The sequence below is a fragment of the Nestor notabilis genome, unplaced genomic scaffold (assembly GCF_000696875.1).
Source record: "Nestor notabilis isolate BGI_N333 unplaced genomic scaffold, ASM69687v1 scaffold8782, whole genome shotgun sequence".
NCBI lineage: Eukaryota > Metazoa > Chordata > Aves > Psittaciformes > Psittacidae > Nestor > Nestor notabilis.
This window is the reverse complement of record NW_009918921.1, coordinates 90,505-109,208: the sequence shown is the minus strand read 5'-3', so window position 1 is coordinate 109,208 and position 18,704 is coordinate 90,505. Positions and strand designations below refer to the sequence as shown.

At 36.3% G+C, this 18,704-nt stretch overlaps 1 protein-coding gene across 1 annotated transcript in view; it reads right to left on the bottom strand.

Annotated features, from left to right (window-relative positions):
- The window catches only part of FRYL (FRY-like), a 95,469-nt gene that overhangs the window by 10,615 nt on the left and 66,150 nt on the right, over positions 1 to 18,704 (bottom strand). Inside the window, exons 49-56 of the mRNA XM_010009986.1 lie at positions 18,442 to 18,516; positions 17,354 to 17,530; positions 14,463 to 14,666; positions 13,389 to 13,559; positions 9,129 to 9,382; positions 6,697 to 6,904; positions 3,989 to 4,138; positions 1,372 to 1,470 (exon numbers count right to left, since the gene is read on the bottom strand). Coding sequence (XP_010008288.1) covers positions 1,372 to 1,470; positions 3,989 to 4,138; positions 6,697 to 6,904; positions 9,129 to 9,382; positions 13,389 to 13,559; positions 14,463 to 14,666; positions 17,354 to 17,530; positions 18,442 to 18,516 — 1,338 coding nt within the window. The remainder of the gene's footprint in view (positions 1 to 1,371; positions 1,471 to 3,988; positions 4,139 to 6,696; positions 6,905 to 9,128; positions 9,383 to 13,388; positions 13,560 to 14,462; positions 14,667 to 17,353; positions 17,531 to 18,441; positions 18,517 to 18,704) is intronic.

The window sequence follows — 18,704 nt, the reverse complement described above, 5'->3', positions numbered from 1 at the left end:
GGAATGCTGGCTTGGATCCTAGAAACAGTATCTCCACATTAACCACGTGGAGATATATCTCCACATTAACATGATGTGTGGCATCACTTTAGTACTGGTTTTGAGGAAACTGCCTTTCTTTTGAGATCCTTTCCACAAAAAAGTGGATGACTATTTGTCTGTTCTCTTCAACAAACGAATTAACAACAATCTTTGCAAGACAGAGGCCACCATTTCCTAATAAACTTGGCATAATCAAGAAACATGGAGGCACTCGTGCTGCAAAATACAGCTCTGCCAAGACATCATGGCCTGAATCCTGGTTCTGTTCCACATCACTCAAACTTGCCTACACAGCCCCTGTCATGGTCTCACATGTTCTAGGCTGCGAGAACAGTAAGAAGTTCCTTCAAATGCCATGTTTAATTTTCCTAGGAATCACTGTCTCTCCACAACAAAAGCCCTGTATATCCTCTCCCTGTACCTGCAAAACTGATTGTAGATCCATGTTTTCTTTTGGCTCTTGCAACAAGAGATCTTGCCTGCTTCAGTCTTCTGAAGTTAGTATCTTCCTTTCTGAACAGTGGTCAAAGGTTCACAAAAACAAATACACAGACACTCACTACAGAAGTTTTCCACTTCTAACTCCGTGCTTCTTTGCAAAAAGGATATAGCCACTAACATATACCTTGAAAACCAAACTGCATGATTCTAAATAACTGGCAAATGTCAGCCTCAATGTGATCCAGTTGCAGGATGAGAGACCTAAATTTCTGCGTCTACATAAGACACAGCTGTTTAAGACCCCCTTACAGTCACTGGAGATCCAGTCAGCAGAAAGAAGTCTAACAAACTATTCAGCTGAGCAATGAGTATCTTTATTAGAATAAAATACATTGCTTTCTTGATTTCTTTTATTGTATTGACCTGATCCTTGAATACTATGGGTGTTAAGGCACTTAATTCACACATAGGAAGTTACCTGTAAATGTCTTAATCTGGAGGTGAATCCCACCCTACTAATCTAATAAAATAAGCCAGAATGTTTGTAAAGAACTGTTTTCCTCCATGATTTATTGATATTCATGTTAAAAATATTTGATTGAGGAATGCACTTTTCCCCATGCTAGTGCATTTGTGCAATGTTAGATAATCAAAGCCAATTTAAGAAGTGAGTGCAACAAAAATGAATTACGCATAGGAAAAACCTCAGGTTCAGATTATATAACATAAAATAAAATAGGAACATTGAATCATAGTAGGGAAAAGGATTTTATTTCAGAACTTTTTTTCCAGTCTACTTGTAAGATATTAGAGCTGAGAGGTAAAGACCTGCAACAATTTCTGGATGAGTAGGTTCTAACATTTTTTGGTTTGAAATATAAGACTCACCTGTTCTGCTGCCTCTCTTTTGACATTGTAAGTATCCAAGTGTTCCTGGAGCTCTAGAACACTGAACTTCAACGTTTCTAGCAGGCCACAAGACAATAGCTGGGAAGACAAAAGCAATCACCTCTGTAGTCATGTAACATCTGACTATAATCTATATAGTTCAGTTTTACATAATATGAAATTCTAAGTCCACATTTGGAAAAACAATCAAATTAGAATTAGTGGGTACTGGGTACAGATCATTTGTGACACCTTTGAGCTGGCAAACTAACACAGGCAGATGTACCAGTTAAATCAGTGAACAACAGTTTTGATTCAAAAATAAAGACAGCACCTAGTTAACATCTGAAGAGATTTCAAGGTGACTTTTAGATCTTTCAAAAAGAGTAATAGTTGACATATACACAGCTAGTATTAATAGAATAGCCTGCAGCAGGAAAAAAGGTTTTGCTGGATTGCTCCTGTAGCAACTGAAGGATTGCCCAGTAAGGGTTGCTTCCACTTCTCAATACACAAACTAGACCACCAGCAAAGGCTTCAGTCTCTAGAAACTTGGATATGTGAAGAATTTTCTACCATTAATGGCTTTCCCTTTCTCAACATAGTTTCAAAATCTGTTTCCCTCAGGGGCTGCTACCTCAGCTTTGCTTCACACTTTCTCCCTGTAAAGTTTTATTTCCACTTATTTATTATTAATCCTTCTCCTGTCACTCCCTGTAATAATCATGACTCTAAGATGAAGCTTCCTCCCTCACACTGGTCACCCCTTGCACGCATGAAGAGCTCTGTACTTTTCTCCAATTCCTGTTACCTGGTACCTCTTGGTCTGCTTGAAAATGCAACATTGTGGCACGGAGAGTCACAGTATCCCACCTTACTCAGGGGAAAGGATATGTGTTTTTCCAATTGCATTAAGTCTGTTATTCTACCGCCATATTAAGACACTGTACTCCCAACCTCTATGTCCACATTGACAAAGCAGCAAGTTATGGCTCTGTGGCACATTGCCACTCTGCACTCAACATGTGCAGTAACTCCAAAGTGCAAAGAAGTCAGAGGGCATCTCATATCAGCAGTAGGCTGTGAGCCACATCCAAATCACTTGCAAAACCCTGCTTTGATGTAGGGGGCATCTTTCTCCTAAAAACTACTTTTTTAATTAATCAAAGGCCAAATCTGAATCAAATGCCAATCTTGTACACAAGTAGACATCACGAAACCAAAGATTTGTCCATGAATGTTATTTTGGGTCAGCCATTCTTTCTTGGTGAGAAGTAACTTGATAAACAGGTAGGTTCATTTCAATTAAATTATTTGGAAAGATTGATCTACACAGTATTTGCCAATGTAACAACACTAACGTGTGTGCACAAGACTGTATACTTGAGTGCATATATATTTATTAATGCTTTTTAGTATCTGAATTTGTATATCTTTCTTTTCTTAAACATACAGGCTGTTCTAGCTAGACACTAACATAACTCTTATTGTGGCTTCTCATCCCAAACAAATTCCTTCTTTTGGTTAATTTCTACTGCTTTTAAAGTGGCATAAGTTAAACAAAAAACATTACACATATGTCCCTTGAAATGCACTATCCACATCATGCTTTTTTCAGTCCCCATAGTCTAAAGTGAGAGCGTAAGAGCAGAGTTGACCCTTAGCACCAAGGGAAAAAGAACAGGTCAGGAGAAGAGTCTCACACTGGTTTAGGAACAAAGATCCATCTTTCTCAGTCCCTCCATTTGACAGTGTCTAATAGCAGTTGCTTAACGCAAGGAAAAACACATATTTCATAACCCTTGTGATCTTTCTTGGAAACTTTTCCAGTCCAACTGTATTTTCTTTGAGAGCAGGTTACCAGAACTGCCCCCAAAATTCAGGATGTAGGTATATCAAGGATAGGTACATTAGTTCAATAATGTTTTCTGTTTTGCTGTCTCTTTTCCTCATTATTCTAGCATAGCTTTTTTTGACTGATGTTGAACACTGAGCTGACTTCTCACATTAATATTTATTATAATCCAGGATTTCAACTTGCAAAACAACAAACAATTCAAAGCCTTCATTGTGTATTTGTAGCTAGAATGTTTTTCACATGCACCCTTAAATTTATACATTAATAACACAATTTTAAAAAGGCAAAGTTGCTGCTAGATAAGTGGTCTTTCTTCTCTGCGCAAAGAATAAATATGAACAAGTGGGGAAGGTAAAGAACAGCAAGGGAATTTAAATGGTATCTATTATCAGTAAATTCCCTCAGTGCTAATTGTTACAGCTAGAAGTTATTTTTGGAGAAAATGCACTTCTCACCTGTGTTTTCAAATGATTACGACAGATAATGGCCACCTAACATTTTAATTCCTTTCTAATTTCAATCAGAAAAAGCACATTTTCTTTTTTTTTTTTACATCCCAAAATTATTCAAATGCTTCAATTAGTGACATTAGAGAGCAACCTTTTAAAAGGCAAAAATATATAATTAACCCATTTTATTCAAACCTTTGAAAACCTTCCCAAGCCTTGCTATGTTCCAAATATTAAAACATCATTTTGTACGCTACATAAAAATGCTTAAGCAGGCAGACACTTCAATGTGCAAGCTTGAGATCTTTACCGTTTCCGCATCCACAAAGACTGTTGGACATTCTGAACACAACATCATCACTTCCAGAGAACTTTTAAATTTTGTTCCAATGCGCTGCAGACTTTCGCCAAGAAAGCTGACTGAATCATTTGTTATAGATACAAACTTCCTTTGAATAGTCTAGAAATCAGATCAGAAAAACATTTATTTTACATTGGAATTTATTACTCAGGCTTTTTAGATTGAGAATTTCAGGGCAAAATTCCATCACGACAGCATATATTTTTGTCATTAAATTACAAGCTAATACATAATTTGCTCTGAATGTTTATGTAAAACTAGCTCCAGAAAATGCAATCAATCAATAAAACCAGCCTGTATCCATGAAGACAGTAACTCCTTTCCCACCTAGGCCTTTAGCATTAGTATAGCTGGATGACTCTTTGACCCTATGCAGTATAGATAGTAGTTCAGTTCATTTTCAAGTGTTCATGTTGCAGAAAATTATTCACAGTTTTACAAGACGTGTGTAGCAGAATCTGTGTCCGAAACTGCCAGCTGCAGGATTCCTACCTTCTTCAAAAGTCAGTCCTACGTGTAACATGTTCGAATATGTGGACTGTCAGCTTGGCCCAATACAACACTGTGCTTTGCTATATATCATTTCATAAATCCTAGAAAGTTACATATAAAATAAAACTATACAAAGATGGATACTTACAGCTGTGAAGTTAAACGTGGCGTAGGAGCCAGAAGGCAAAATGGAAGGTTCAGTCAAACAAGACCTCCAGGGTCTCATTTAATTATTTTAACCCTCCTCTGTACCCAGTAACAACTCCTCAGGAATGCTTCTTTGCCCAGGTTTGAGCCCTGGATCACAACTGCCCCCTTTCTCAAAGCATCCACCTTTGCAGCTGACTGAGGGCTGTCCTGTCAAGCCACGGAAAAGTTTCATCTTTCTTTTTAGCTCCCTCTTTAATGAACACAAGCGAATATGAACTCCTGGCTTTACCACTTTCAGGAAATACCTCTTTTCAGGAAATGCAGTTGCGTAAAAAGCAACTGCAGCTAAACTTTGGTGTAATATAAAGGAAATAAATCCCTGATGTCTCAGATAAAGCAAAAAGGCAAAAATCTAAAATGAGTAAACAGGAATTTTACAGTACTGTGGCAAAAGACGTGGTTCAACTAAAAATGGAAAATGAGTATAGATACATAAAGAAGGTATTCCATGGATAAGGTAGAATATAAAATCTTCACATGTAAGTGACCTCATGGCACTAACCCTTAACCTGCCCACACATATGGGATAAAACGTGTGCTAGTGTGGTAAAACAAAATGAAGCTTTCACTGAGTAATTTCTTACAATATACCCATGTCGTGGTTTAAGCCCAGCCGGCAACTTGGAACCACGCAGCCGCTCACTCACTCCCCCCCTTTTCCTTCCTCCCCCCGCTCCCGGAGGGATGGGGAGGAGAATCGAAGGAATGTAACTCCCACGGGTTGAGATAACAGCACTCCAGTAACTAAGGTATAATACAAACCACTACTGCTACCAATAATAATGATAAGAGGAATAACAAGGGAAAAGGACACAACCGCTCACCACCCGCCGACCGATACCCAGCCCGACCCGAGCAGCGATCTGGGCCTTCCGGGTAACTCCCCCCAGTTTCTATACTGGGCATGACGTGCTGTGGTATGGAATACCCCTTTGGCCAGTTTGGGTCAGGTGTCCTGTCTCTGCTTCCTCCTGGCTTCCCCTCCTCCCTGGCAAAGCATGAGACTGAGAAAGTCCTTGGTCAGAGTAAACATTACTGAGCAACAACTAAAAACATCGGTGTTATCAGCATTGTTCCCAGACTGAAAGTCAAAAACACAGCACTGCCCCAGCTACTAAGAAGGAGAAAAAATGACTGCTGTAGCTGAACCCAGGACAACCCAATAGCAGGTGACATTAATATTGGAGATGTAGGAAATTGTTGGAGTCATAAGGTTTTGATTTGTAATAATGAATCTGCTCTAGCTCATTTGGCATGTTGCCCATAAATAAAAGTACTATTTGTGCTTCTCCTTCCCATAGGACATTGCAAAGAATAATCCAAGTGGTACCAAAGGTAACATACATAAAAAGCTATCCCATACATATAGGGAGGATAATTAAGAAAAATTAAGCCACAGGCATTTTGTGTTGGATATCAGATCTATGTGGTAAATACAGTTAAAAAGAGGCATCTGAAACTTGCAGCTTTAGTGGATCTCCTGGTGTTTCAATTACTTCTCTGCAGTAAAAAACCTTTTCTCACCAGATACAAGATAAATTCATTAATGTTTGCCATGCTGTGATCCCATAATAAGGAATCCCATGGAAAACCCAGGAGGAAGACTGATTAATTCTGTAATCAGCACAGAACCTGGGTGACGTTCTGAAAATAAAGGAAGGGACAGAACCCGAACTAAAAGCTTACAAGAAATACTGAACTGGGGTTATTTTGAGCTGCCTTTTTTATTCCTAAGTAGAATCACTCCTAGACAATGAATAATACAGCAGATATCACACAGAAAAATAGCGTATGACCATGAAAAAGTCTTTTAGCAACATCGTTTTTTTTTGTCTGCTTTTGATTCGCTTTCTACCATAATCTTGCAGCTTTTGCAGTTACAGCAGTGAAGAATAGTTTTAAAAGCAGGAGGAAAAGATTTCAGACAAACCACCATGCAATGGCAATTCACTGACCTGAAACAATCTTGAGAAGACGTGAAATGTATAGACAGCACAAGATCCATCTGTATCTGACAGCATTTGATTGACATGACAGCGCCAGGCTTGCTCTTCATCATCATATGCCACTGGCTGGAAAGCTGCCAATATGGCAGAAAGAAATGGTGAAGGAGGTGGGGAAGTTTGTACTTCTGGGAAACCATCCTGTTCTTCTTCATCTTGGCTATGAATAACAAACAAAAGAAATTTACTCAGTACATTTTTTAGGGAAAAACACCTTCATTTCGGTAAGAAGGAAAAAATAAGAACTTGGAATTCAAACACTGTTTTGTAAAATAAATAATCCACCCACTAAGGTACCAAGAAAAGAGTAAAAAATAAAAAATACTTGCTACTGCAATACAAAAAAATGTTTATACTCTCAAATACCTCCAAGGTTTATTAAAGCATGTTACTTCTATTCATATCTTCAAAGGGATAACTATATATACATATAAACACACACACACCCCCATTCAGAAACTGGTATTTTTTTCTTGCCCCTAATACTGGATTAACATTCAATTCTTCCAAGTCTAAACATATGGTCCACCAATATCCGTAACAAATTCTAGCTTTCCTTACGAGAAACACAAGAACTCACTTGGCAATGTAATACTATTTTGTAACTCATAAGTAACATCATAAGGAAATGAAAATAGATTGGAAGACTTCCATTTTTATAGGCAATCAATTTAACAGGCCTTTGTTCAAAGAGCATTCTGCAGTCATACTTTCCATTAGGCACCAAACATTCCATAAAAATATCAAACTATAAATTAATGCTACTACTTACAATCATTAACTTAATTGTTAAAATTATCTGTATTACAAGGAATGACACATTTTGACACTTCCTGTATAATTATACTTACACAGCAAAAATATGTGGGAGAGAATTCCAAGCACAGATAATTTATTAAAATAATTTTTTAAACACATACCGTTTTTCTCATTCAACGACCTTATTCACAGAGGCACCAAGTATGTATTAAGACTTAAACACATCTTAACCAAGAAGTGTGGGTGCTGTTTTTAGGCACATTCATTTTAACAGCAGCAAGCACAACATCTAAGATGCAAACCTTCTGAATACTACCTGTAAGCAAAGCTTCAAAAAGATTTTCAGGTATTTTCTAACTAGTGTATCAACCCTATAAACAATCACCTCTGTTGCTCTTCAAACTAGAGCTGTGTAGTTTTTAATTTGTTCACTTAGTGCAAATAAACTAAAACCCCATCCCTGGCAGTGTTCAAGGCCAGGCTGGCTTTGAGCAACCTGGTCTAGTGGAAGGTGTCCCTGCCCATGGCAGTGGGTTTGGAACTGGATGATCTTTAAGGTTCCTTCCAATACTAATGATTCCATGAGTCTATGATTCAGTTACACATTAGGAACATTATGTTCCTATAGACAGCAGGTGTATATATTATTCAGTCTAAACTTCTGAACAAATTTTAAGCATGAAGAAGCCTATGAACCATTTGGAATTTGGTTTAGTTTTTGCATTTGTTGGTTTGGGGGTTCTGTTTGTTTTTTTATTTGTTTGTTTGCAGTTTTTTGTTTGTTTTCCCTCCTTCTTAGACCATTACTTTCAAGAGACTTAGGGTTTCATTTTAAACATGACTCAATCAGCTAGGATTAATTCTAACATTTCCTCTCAATAGTTACTTTTGTTCTCCATATGAAAAAATGGAAAAATGTTACGTTACTTTAAAATGTCTTAGAAACATACAAGAGACTGATTAACCTTAACACTGAAAATAAACCTTGGGCAAATTCAAAGATGAACTGGTATGACTCCTGCAGGAGCTTTGATTAAAACAAAACAAAACCCCACAAATACCCCCCAAAACAGAACAGAAACAAAACAAACAAAAACAAACAAACAAAAACAACAAAACATCACAAAAAACCCCAACCAACCAACAACAACAAAAAAAAACAACCCCAACCCAAACCCCCCTCCAACCAAACCCATTTTTTTCCCCTATCTTTGGGTGTCAAAATAGGTTCTGCCATAATTCAGAGTAGTTCAAGGCCTTTTGCATGTCATACTGCTTGCAGCTGGTGACTGCCAAGAAAAGGCTTTATAATATCCTCTGATCTCTTTTCTATTTTTATCCTATTGATGGTGATGAAATGTGCTAGATTTTTTTTACTCCATAAGTCTCTTCTTTTCCTGCATGGCTGTTTTCCCTCTACCAGAAACAACTGCTAACCAAAGCACTGAATTTATTTGCCTTAACAAGTAAAAACAATCAACCATTACTTCTGATATGCAAAATACCATTTTAGATGCTTGCATTATGGGATTCATGGAAAACCCCCGACCATAAGAAAGCCTACTTTGTTTGACTCATGCACTGTTAACATGTAATTTGTTTCTTAGAAACAGTATTAACTTTACCTAGACAAACCAGAGAAGTCAGCTTCTTCTTCTTCACATCTCTCATCTAGCTCTTTCAAAGCAAGAGTAACATCCTCTTCACAGACAGATTCAGAATAGCTCTCAGGAGCTGTTGCCTCTGCCAATTCTGTGGTCTCTTCCAACTCAAGAGATTCATGACAGACCAGACAGTCTTGTTGTTCTTGTAGTAGATACGACCCAGTGTCTTCACTAGCAGTGCTAACCTGTTCATCCCTTACTGCTGAACTGCATTCCTGTGAATCAGACATACTTTTATTTACTTTTATTGTCGGGGCTTACCTATTCTTATCAGTTTTTATGATGGTAAAGTAACAGTTATAAAAATTGTTTACAAATATCCATTTATATTTAATCATTCAGCTCTTTGGCTTGTTCACACAGTTTTACTGGAGTCGAGACAGGCAGTCTTCTACTTAACACTAATATTCTAGAATATGACTTCTTATTTATAGCAAATACAATTTCTCAAATATACTCACTTAAATCTGTTAAGAGAACACTCCCAGAAAAATACCTGCAAATAGCCTCAAACATAATTAGATCACAACAAATACAACTAAGACTTTCATATTTTACTTTTCCAGGTAAGGACCAAACTGTCTGCCTCATGCTTGCCTTTGTGGTCCAGAACCAGTACAGAAAATTTCTTCTCCTTTCCTCTCTCCACTTTAACAATGTTCTAGAGTATAACTGAGCAACAGTGTAACAGACAACCAATGGAAAAAGGACATTCCATGATTTTTATTATTTTGCAATTACTGTTAATAATAGGGGAAGCTTTAAGGGTTTAACCCTGAATCTCTAAATCTAGGCTTTCCATCACTAACAGTTATAAAGAGACAATGATTAAACTCAGGTAGGTAACATTAGAATGACCCTTTCTCCCTTCCCTCTTCCTCCATTAGCATTATTATACTTATTAACATTGCTATATCGAATAGAGGAATTCAGATTTAGATAATTTATGATAAAACTCATTTGAAACCTTTTACTGGATTTTTCTGTAGAATAAGAATAGTATTTTCTTGTACTTGCTATTTCCTAAAGGCACAAATTATCACACATTTTCATTCTTAAGTGTGCTTGTCTTCCTCTACTGGCATATTCAAGACTGATTAACAAACATTTGGACAGCCTTTAAGCATACATATCACTTCCTGGCTTTCATCAGTCTAAATAGATCCTCTGACAGGTAAGTAACTGTACACATACTGGAAAAGACAATTCAGCTTTAAAGAGAATTATATAATTTTCTATCACAGTGATCTGAACCGTATCTCTCTTTGACTATGGTAATCTTCAATGTGACGCTGCTGTCATTTGACACAGCTAGTGACCTCGCTTATAATGCCTGGAAGTTAAATCTGGAATTTTATTGCACAGAACAGCATTTTTGTCACACTGAGCAGCTAAGGCACACAGGAATACAAGACACTTTTACACAGCAGCAAAATAATACAGGTGGAAGGAGTGGTCCATTTCTATTATAGATGTTAACAGATGATACAGTTGCACTGATCATGTCTGACAGGTATGTACATATGAGAGATATGCTTCTAGAAAATATTTAAGTTCTAATTACTAGCTAGTAAATTTACAGTTGAGTTAGTCTTCATAGTGCCATGACTCCTGATTTCTGAGGTTTGATGTGTAACTTTGGGCGTATCTTTACTACCAACATGAATGTTCTTTAAAGATCTTAAAAACGTCATTTATATTATATAGTTGTCAATTCCACAGAATCCCAGGAAAATTACTTCTAGTAAATTATTCCCTCATAAAACCACAGTGCAAATTAGTAAATTAGAGAATCATTTTAGTAATAAACTTCCATACACTTAAGCTTGTAAAACTTTTTGTACAAAATTGAAAATATTCTTGTAAGCTACACTGTATATTTCCAGCTGGAATGTGAAATGTCCTTTTTGTAAAAATACATGCTATTGCTAGGAATCAGTCAAATACAAGTAAGTAACCTATCTACTTGTTATATCTTCGGTATGCCCACAAGAGAAGCAAGGAACCCAACTTGATTCTATGAACTGCATCTAACTAGCGCACACACACACACACATTTTTAAATAATGGCACTTTTTTTTATATCACCTTGGATAAATTTTGATATTGATTTATATTAAAAACATTTTGATAGTTGATGCATGGCATGTAATGAAATGTCTGTGTTGAAAGAGTTTATGTATATGACCATAGAAAAAAAACCCCAAAACTGCACTATGCTGTGAGTTGTGCAGTATAAGAATTCAGAACAAAATAAGGTTTTCTGTCCTCAAAATTTTTCCAAAGTGAGTTGACAGTGTGCATATTCTCAAGCTCATTCTATTAAGAGGCATAAAGCCCTTTTAGCAACAAAATCCAACTTGACTGCTAACTCTTGTAGAGGTAAGTTTTGAGTGTTTGAACTCTGCTTGAAGATAACATATTTGACTGAATCCCACATTCTAACATGCACAAAATAAACTCTGAACGCATCACATGTAGTGATTGCATTTACATGCACCTGCAGCCTTTTTTTTTTTTTTTTAAATATGTATATCGATTTTTTTCTGGATGCTGCTTAGGCATGAAATTATTTTACAGCCCAGTTTAAATGTTTTCAATATTTTTAACGATGTTGCTGCTTTTATTGAGTGAATGTTTTCATCTGGGTTATCAGAAGTATAGTGATTTTATGAAGGGGGCTGCAGAAGAACAGCGAATCCAAGTATAAAGGCAGTCTCAGACAGAACTACGAAAATGTAAAAATGAGTTACAGCTGAGAATGTACCACAAGCAAACGAGACAAATTACATAATTTCATTCTATGTAATCCTAGCTTATATATCATCTCTCCCTTTTATCCTAGCTTATTTATTGCTTCTCTCGTTTGAAATCTCGACATAAAAAAAAATAAAATATTCCAGACTAAGTGTTCTTCCTCACCCAAAATTCTATTAGAACAGAAATGCATGTTGTAGACAAGTAGACGAAGCGCTAAGACTGATTTGTTTGCCAATCTAACCACAGATGCCCTCAAATTTGAGACAATTTATCAATTGCAATGTAACCAAACATTTTAGAAGAAAGCATACAGATAATATTAATGCAAAAATATGCAAGAAGTGGAAAAAAGATGCTTTATAAGTGTCACAGTATTACAGTTCTAGAAGATGAGGATTTTATCACAAGAAACCACCCATACTTTCCCTTTGTTGTTCTCCAAGTATGTCTTTTGTTCTTACAGTTATCTTCATTAAATGTTAGCTAGGTGAGTGGCATCCCTGTTAATAAAAGTGACTTTCTAGGTAGCAAACAGGTAGACTAGAACCTTTGTTTAGAAACCCCAGTCACTTGAATCAATCAGTTGACTGTTTAAACCAAGCTGGCTGAAGACTCATTCTTAAGTGTAAACCATGCACAGGTTATTCAAATACACAGAGAAATAGCCCAATATTCTGAGAAACTCAATATAAATATATGTTCTGTCACAGGTGGGATTAGTAAAATAAAAGTAAGATTGCCAGTAGCATCAGTAATTTTATAGATAAAATGTCTACCTAAACCAAGCTGCTTCAAGAAAAAACACTGACGTTTTAGCTACAACTGCTAAATACTGTAGGAATTGTAGCAGATCAAAGCCTTATTTAAATTTTTTTTTTTTTTAATTTATTCAAAATATTTTAAAAACCAAGAAACTTGAGTACTCACAGATTTGCAGGCAGCCATTAGCTTGAAATCTGTCTCAGTCCACACAGGCCTTTCCAAAAAAGTATACCACTAGCATCTGTGGTCCTTTTTAAAGCATTATTAAATGGAACCAACTGCTAACACAGCTGGCCTGAGGTTTTACTCCCATATAGCACCAATCACATTAACCCACAGAAAGCAGAAAAAAAAGGGGGAAATAAAGTATTTGAAAGAAAATGTTGCTCAAGAAGGATTTCAACCATATGAAGTAAAAGCATCTTGAACATCAGCCTGTTCTCATTCTGCACCATGAAATGATCATTATCAGCCCTTCAAGAATATTTTTAACCTGTGGTAAGTTCCCTCAGTCCATCCCAAGCAGTCTTCATGCTGAGGAAACATCTTGTAAGAACATTCCAACAGGTTAGAAATATTACAAGCAAATCAACTAATCAGTGTAACAGATGAAAATTCAATTGAAAAGAAAGCCAAAGTTGCTATTAAACACTAGAAGAAGCCCAAATCAGCCATGCGCCAGCCCATATTTCTCCCCACCTCAGGCAGCTGGTTGCTAGAGTTATCTAGAGGAGAAGCCTCCAAACTTGGCGTCTCAGTTCTTATTTGAAGCACATCTTCCGTTCCCACACTGCTAGTGGAATCCTGAGACTGAAGTGATAAACCAGCATGGTCTGATATTGTTTCATCTATGGCAGAATCGCTGTTTAACTAAGATAGAAAAGAAAGAAACATAAAATTATTCATAGTTTACTGAACATACAAATTACAGGGAAAACACATTACTTTTGAAATAGGCTGTTTCAGTATGGTTAGCTATCTGAATTTGTTTACATATGATGAGTTTAACACCTTTACACTAAATTCTTAGAAGCATCCCATCTACTTTGGTAACATTTAATTTCAAAAAGTTAATGTGTGAAGTTACCCTTAGAATCTAGAAAATTAGTTCCTTTCTAGTTTATAGGTGTTTGGCAGTGGTGAAATGCTGGACTGAAAACACTGAAGCGCAGAGCTCTTTGATATGGGCAACGTTAGTACAAACTTAGCCTGAAGTCTGAAGAGTGGCATACTATCCCTGCTGCTCCACATCCAGTCAATTTTTTCCTAATTTCATTTATGCAATGGCAAGAGACTTTTGAGGGGCCAGTGTTCTCCATTTCCCTTGTTACATGTACACATATGCTTCAAAATCCATAATTAAATTAGCAATTTCAGTGGTTAAACACAACTGAGGCTCCCACAGGATCACTTACTGCTCTTGTTCTTATTTAGTAATTTGGGATTTTTTTAGGAATCCACAAAGACACAAACTTTATATGAAACACTGCATGTAACACATGCAATCTTGCACTTATACTGAAACAAATATAGTAAGTATAAAGACACACACACAGAAAAAATTAAAGCTGTACTTCAACTATAAACCTGTTATGTACCACTAATGTGGTAAAGGGACTCTTTCACTTCTTTGATGTTGGCAAGCAAAGTTTAGCCACATCAATTTAGTTCCCCTTTAATTCACTTAGGCTGAAGGTGTGAGTCACACTTATTCATAAAATGCGCAAGTGAAAGCTGAAGTTCTAAGATTCCTTTCACAGAAAAATAACTTACCATCTGTGAACGAGACAGTATCTGACTTGCAGTCAGGGCTGCTTCCTCTTCTGAAGACTCGTCAGTATCTTCCTGGTTGGTCAAGTTCAAGCTGGGTGTGCTACCAGAGTACTGACATTCTTGAAGAGATGGTGTGTCTCCTTTGTCAATACTGTCGAGAGAGCGCCTGCGAACACCCCAGTTGAAGTTGTCCATGCTCTCACCCTGTAATAAAAAAAGTTTTCACCCATATGTCTGTACAAATTTCAATGTAATAAAATTAATACACAAACGCAACCAAGACAACACAAGTACTGAATGCATTATGAACAGAGTTTCAATCAGCCCTTTAGTTTTATTTAAATACCTTGTTAAATGACGTTCGTAGATAAAATATATGGCAAATGAACTAGAAGTCTTTTCAGTATCTTCTTGGAAAGTAACCCAATATATAATCTAGAACTATATTAGTATCAAATTTATATATCTGACTAGAAAGTACAAACACACCACAGACAACAACAGAAGAACAAGCCAGGGCACCAGGCTGCAACTTACCTGCAGCTCCTGGTTAGCAAAAAGGAAAACACATATAATTAGAAAGAACGAGGACAAACACTTAAAGATACTCTAGAACCAGGGAAAAATGTTTTATTACATAAGATTTGCCAACAGTAAAAGACTGATTCAAGCTCTGAAAAAAAGCTTTGATCAAAAAGCTAGTATTTAAAATAATTTCTCTTTCTAATGGGAGATTGACTGAAAAAATAAACAAACTGACGACAAAACATTAAAACCAGCATGCTTATGATACATTTCTCTAGCATAACATGTAAAGCAACTGTTTCAACAAACATTAGATGAAATTCATTAACTAACACACATGAATCTAAACTGACCACATCCAATTGACAAAGCACCATCAACATTAATTATATACAGGTTGTAGAAAAACCCATGTCTTCATTAACTGTTTCACCAGCTACCTTGTGTCAGTTTTATGAAATACACACTAAACACCAAAAGCTTGATCTTTTCTGTTTGCACAGTTTAAAGCTGGGATACTTGGGTTTCAAACATCCAACACAGTAAGTGAAATCCATATATTAAAACCACTATTGTTTTAATTCACAAGAACAAACTGTCTTTGACTTTCTCATGCACTTTATCAACCTTCAACAATTAATCTACAGATGGAAAACCTGATAAGGTCACTTTGCCGGTCTAGAGACAGTTACTAAAATACCATATCTAGCCCCAAATGTTCAAGTATGGGTTCCAAAACTGCTCTGACAGAATACCACTTGTGGTGACTTAAGAGATCATTAGGATGTGTTAAATATGCAAAGCAAACTTAACATTTTGTAGCCTCTTTCTCTCTTAGTGATTCGTTTTGCTCCAAAAAAAAGGTAAAAAGTTACAGCAACACAAAAGAACCCCAACTACAATAAAGTACTACTACTGTGGCCTGAAGCACTTATGTTTAAGCTGAATATTACTCACATTTTAATGTAAAAGCCCCAGTACATATTGTTGACATTTAGTTCTTAGCAACAAAGAACAATCTGCATTTCTGCAGTAAAACTAGGCAGCTCTTAGATAAAGTGCACAATTTATATGTAATGCCCTAAATTTGAACAATCTGTGCTCTTTCTTTTTCCTTTTTTTTTTCACCCCCAACTATAGCACTACATGTTGCATACAGGCAAGTAATGAGAAAGAAAATGTCTCTTCTTCATCATGATCTGCTAGTAAAATAATACAGAAAATGAAGTTAAAGATTAACTTGGTTTGGCAATGTTTTTGACTTTTGGCATCCTACCTGCAAAGCCCCATCTAGTGTTAAAATAATGCTATACTACTACTGAGCTGATTCTGAACTGCCAAAGAGTACTTCCATTGATTATACAAAATTGTATCTGTATAGTGCGTAAGTCACATATATGCAAAAGACTATAACAAGCCTATACTTTTCCTAGAAGATACAAGTATTGGCTGAAGTGAAGCAATACACAGGAAGGAAAGTGAGATAAAACTTAAGCATTAGGGGGGAAAAAAGCAAGATTTTATAAGAAGGGATAGATTAATGAGAAGAACAATCTTAGAGTTTAGATAGGCAGATATTCTTAGCAGCTTGTTGACTCATAACCTGCAAGGGTCTCCATTACTAATGCAGTTATTTTGTATAGACTGTAATAAAAACACTGAAAGAAATCTCAAAGTACTTGATTTCTTCTCCCCAGTCCTTTTACAGTCAGCTTCAGCAAATTCTGGTCTGAAGCCTTTTATTTATCCGAAGCAAGTAAGAATTGTTAACAGAATCTTTACTATTTCTCAATATTTACTTTTGTTTTACTTCTCCTCCCTCTTTTTTTGAGAGGAGAAATGGAGGAAATGTAAGAACTGCGACAAGCCAGATATAATGTAAAAGTCAATGCAAGCAATTATGGTGACCGAGTCAATCATATAATGAAATAGTGTATCATACAGTTTGTAACTTCAAAAGCTATTCTTCATGTTTTCAAAATGCAGAAACACATGAGGAACAAAGATAATGCAATTTTCTTAACATACTGTTCCATGATTAAATTTTCAGCTGTGTGATACCCAGGTGTTCCTCCTGTCATTGGTTTATACTATCTTACCACTTCACTTTCAGATTAAGTCACTTAACTCCTCCTAAAAAATTCCAACTCTCCCCCTCAAAAAGACCCAACAACTTGCAACAACTTAACACTGCAAAGTTTGTGACACAGGTTTCTTTATCATTCAAGTTGAGTTCAATCACATCATAAATTCTTTCCAACTGGATTAGTTAGAAAAGCTGCCAATTCCTTAGCATTGCACCAACATAACCTTATTTTTAAAATGTTCTCAAATGGAAATACACAGAAGAAATCCCAAGGTCTCACCTCTGCATCTTCCAATTCAACATCTAAAAAGTCAAAGTCTTTAAAAACTCCAAATTGTTGTTCACTGGTATTGTCTTCTACAGCCACTTCCTCCTCTTGAATCACTTCTTCTGTTGTTGAAATAAGACTAGTTTGTTGATCTCCAACTTCCAAGTCCTCATTAGAAGAAAACACAACCTGCAGATGTGGGTAGAAATAGAAATAAAAACTAGGCTACTCAACTTTATTTTAAAAAGCTCTTACGTCATCACCGCTGTTAAGGTTAGTATACCAGTGGGGGTCTTCTCTGTGCCATATGCAGAAGTAACACCATCAGCCTAGTTTATTTAATAGTTAAGACTACTGCTCCTACTGATGCCGATGTTAGTTTGAATGCATGTTATCCACTGGTTATTTTCAATGGATTCTATGGTATTTTCAATACAGCATCAACCTCCTTGCAGTCCTCACCAATTGCTGCCCCCTCTCTCTAAAGTGCATCTTATTTGTAATGGGCTAAATAAAGATTTACTTAGAACAGGGGAGACCTAGTTCATTTCTCTCTTCTAGCCAAGACAATTAAAATTCATATATGCAGCCTCAAACACACTGTTCTGGAGCAGCAGTGTAGTCTTGCTCTTCTGTGAAAAAGTATTAAGGATTAGTCTGATCAACTGAGTTCCTTAATAGTCAATTAATCTAATTTGGAGAGGAAAGATCTGAGCTTCAGTCCAAAGACTTTTAAAAAACCTTCTTTTGATAACCACGTAAGATAAAAATTAAGAATAAATCCTAGTAGTTACTTTGTCTTAAAACATACAGACCTCGCCTATGGTCCATTCACTGAGACAGCAACGTTAGTTTTGGCTGAACTTAAATAGTGTTTTGAAACATATCTAATAAAGGGCGGTGCCCACTGGACTTCTTGAGGAAAAATTCATTACTTATGATTCCATCTCCTTCTAATTCTTCAAATTGGATTTGTGAATTGTTGAGCCAAAACCAATTTGTCAAAAACTGCTCTTCATAACTTCACCAATACCTGAAAACACAACAGCATTCTCACTACTGGAATTTAAAAACCAGAACAAACCACCATCATCACTTACTGAAGGATTCTTGGGAAGACCAGATTCTGGACCACACAGAGAAAGCACATTCATTAGCTTCTCCCTAGTTCTTCTCTGAAAAATATACGAAAGAAAATCACATAGCAAGGCATCTGCTGGACGTTAAAATGTAGAACATCTGCATTTTAACTAGTCATCTCACATGCTGACATCCACTAAAAATAATCCGACTATTTTTTCTTTTCACCAGTATTAGCTTTTAGTTTATGCTATATTCATTTACTGTTTTGCTATGACACAAT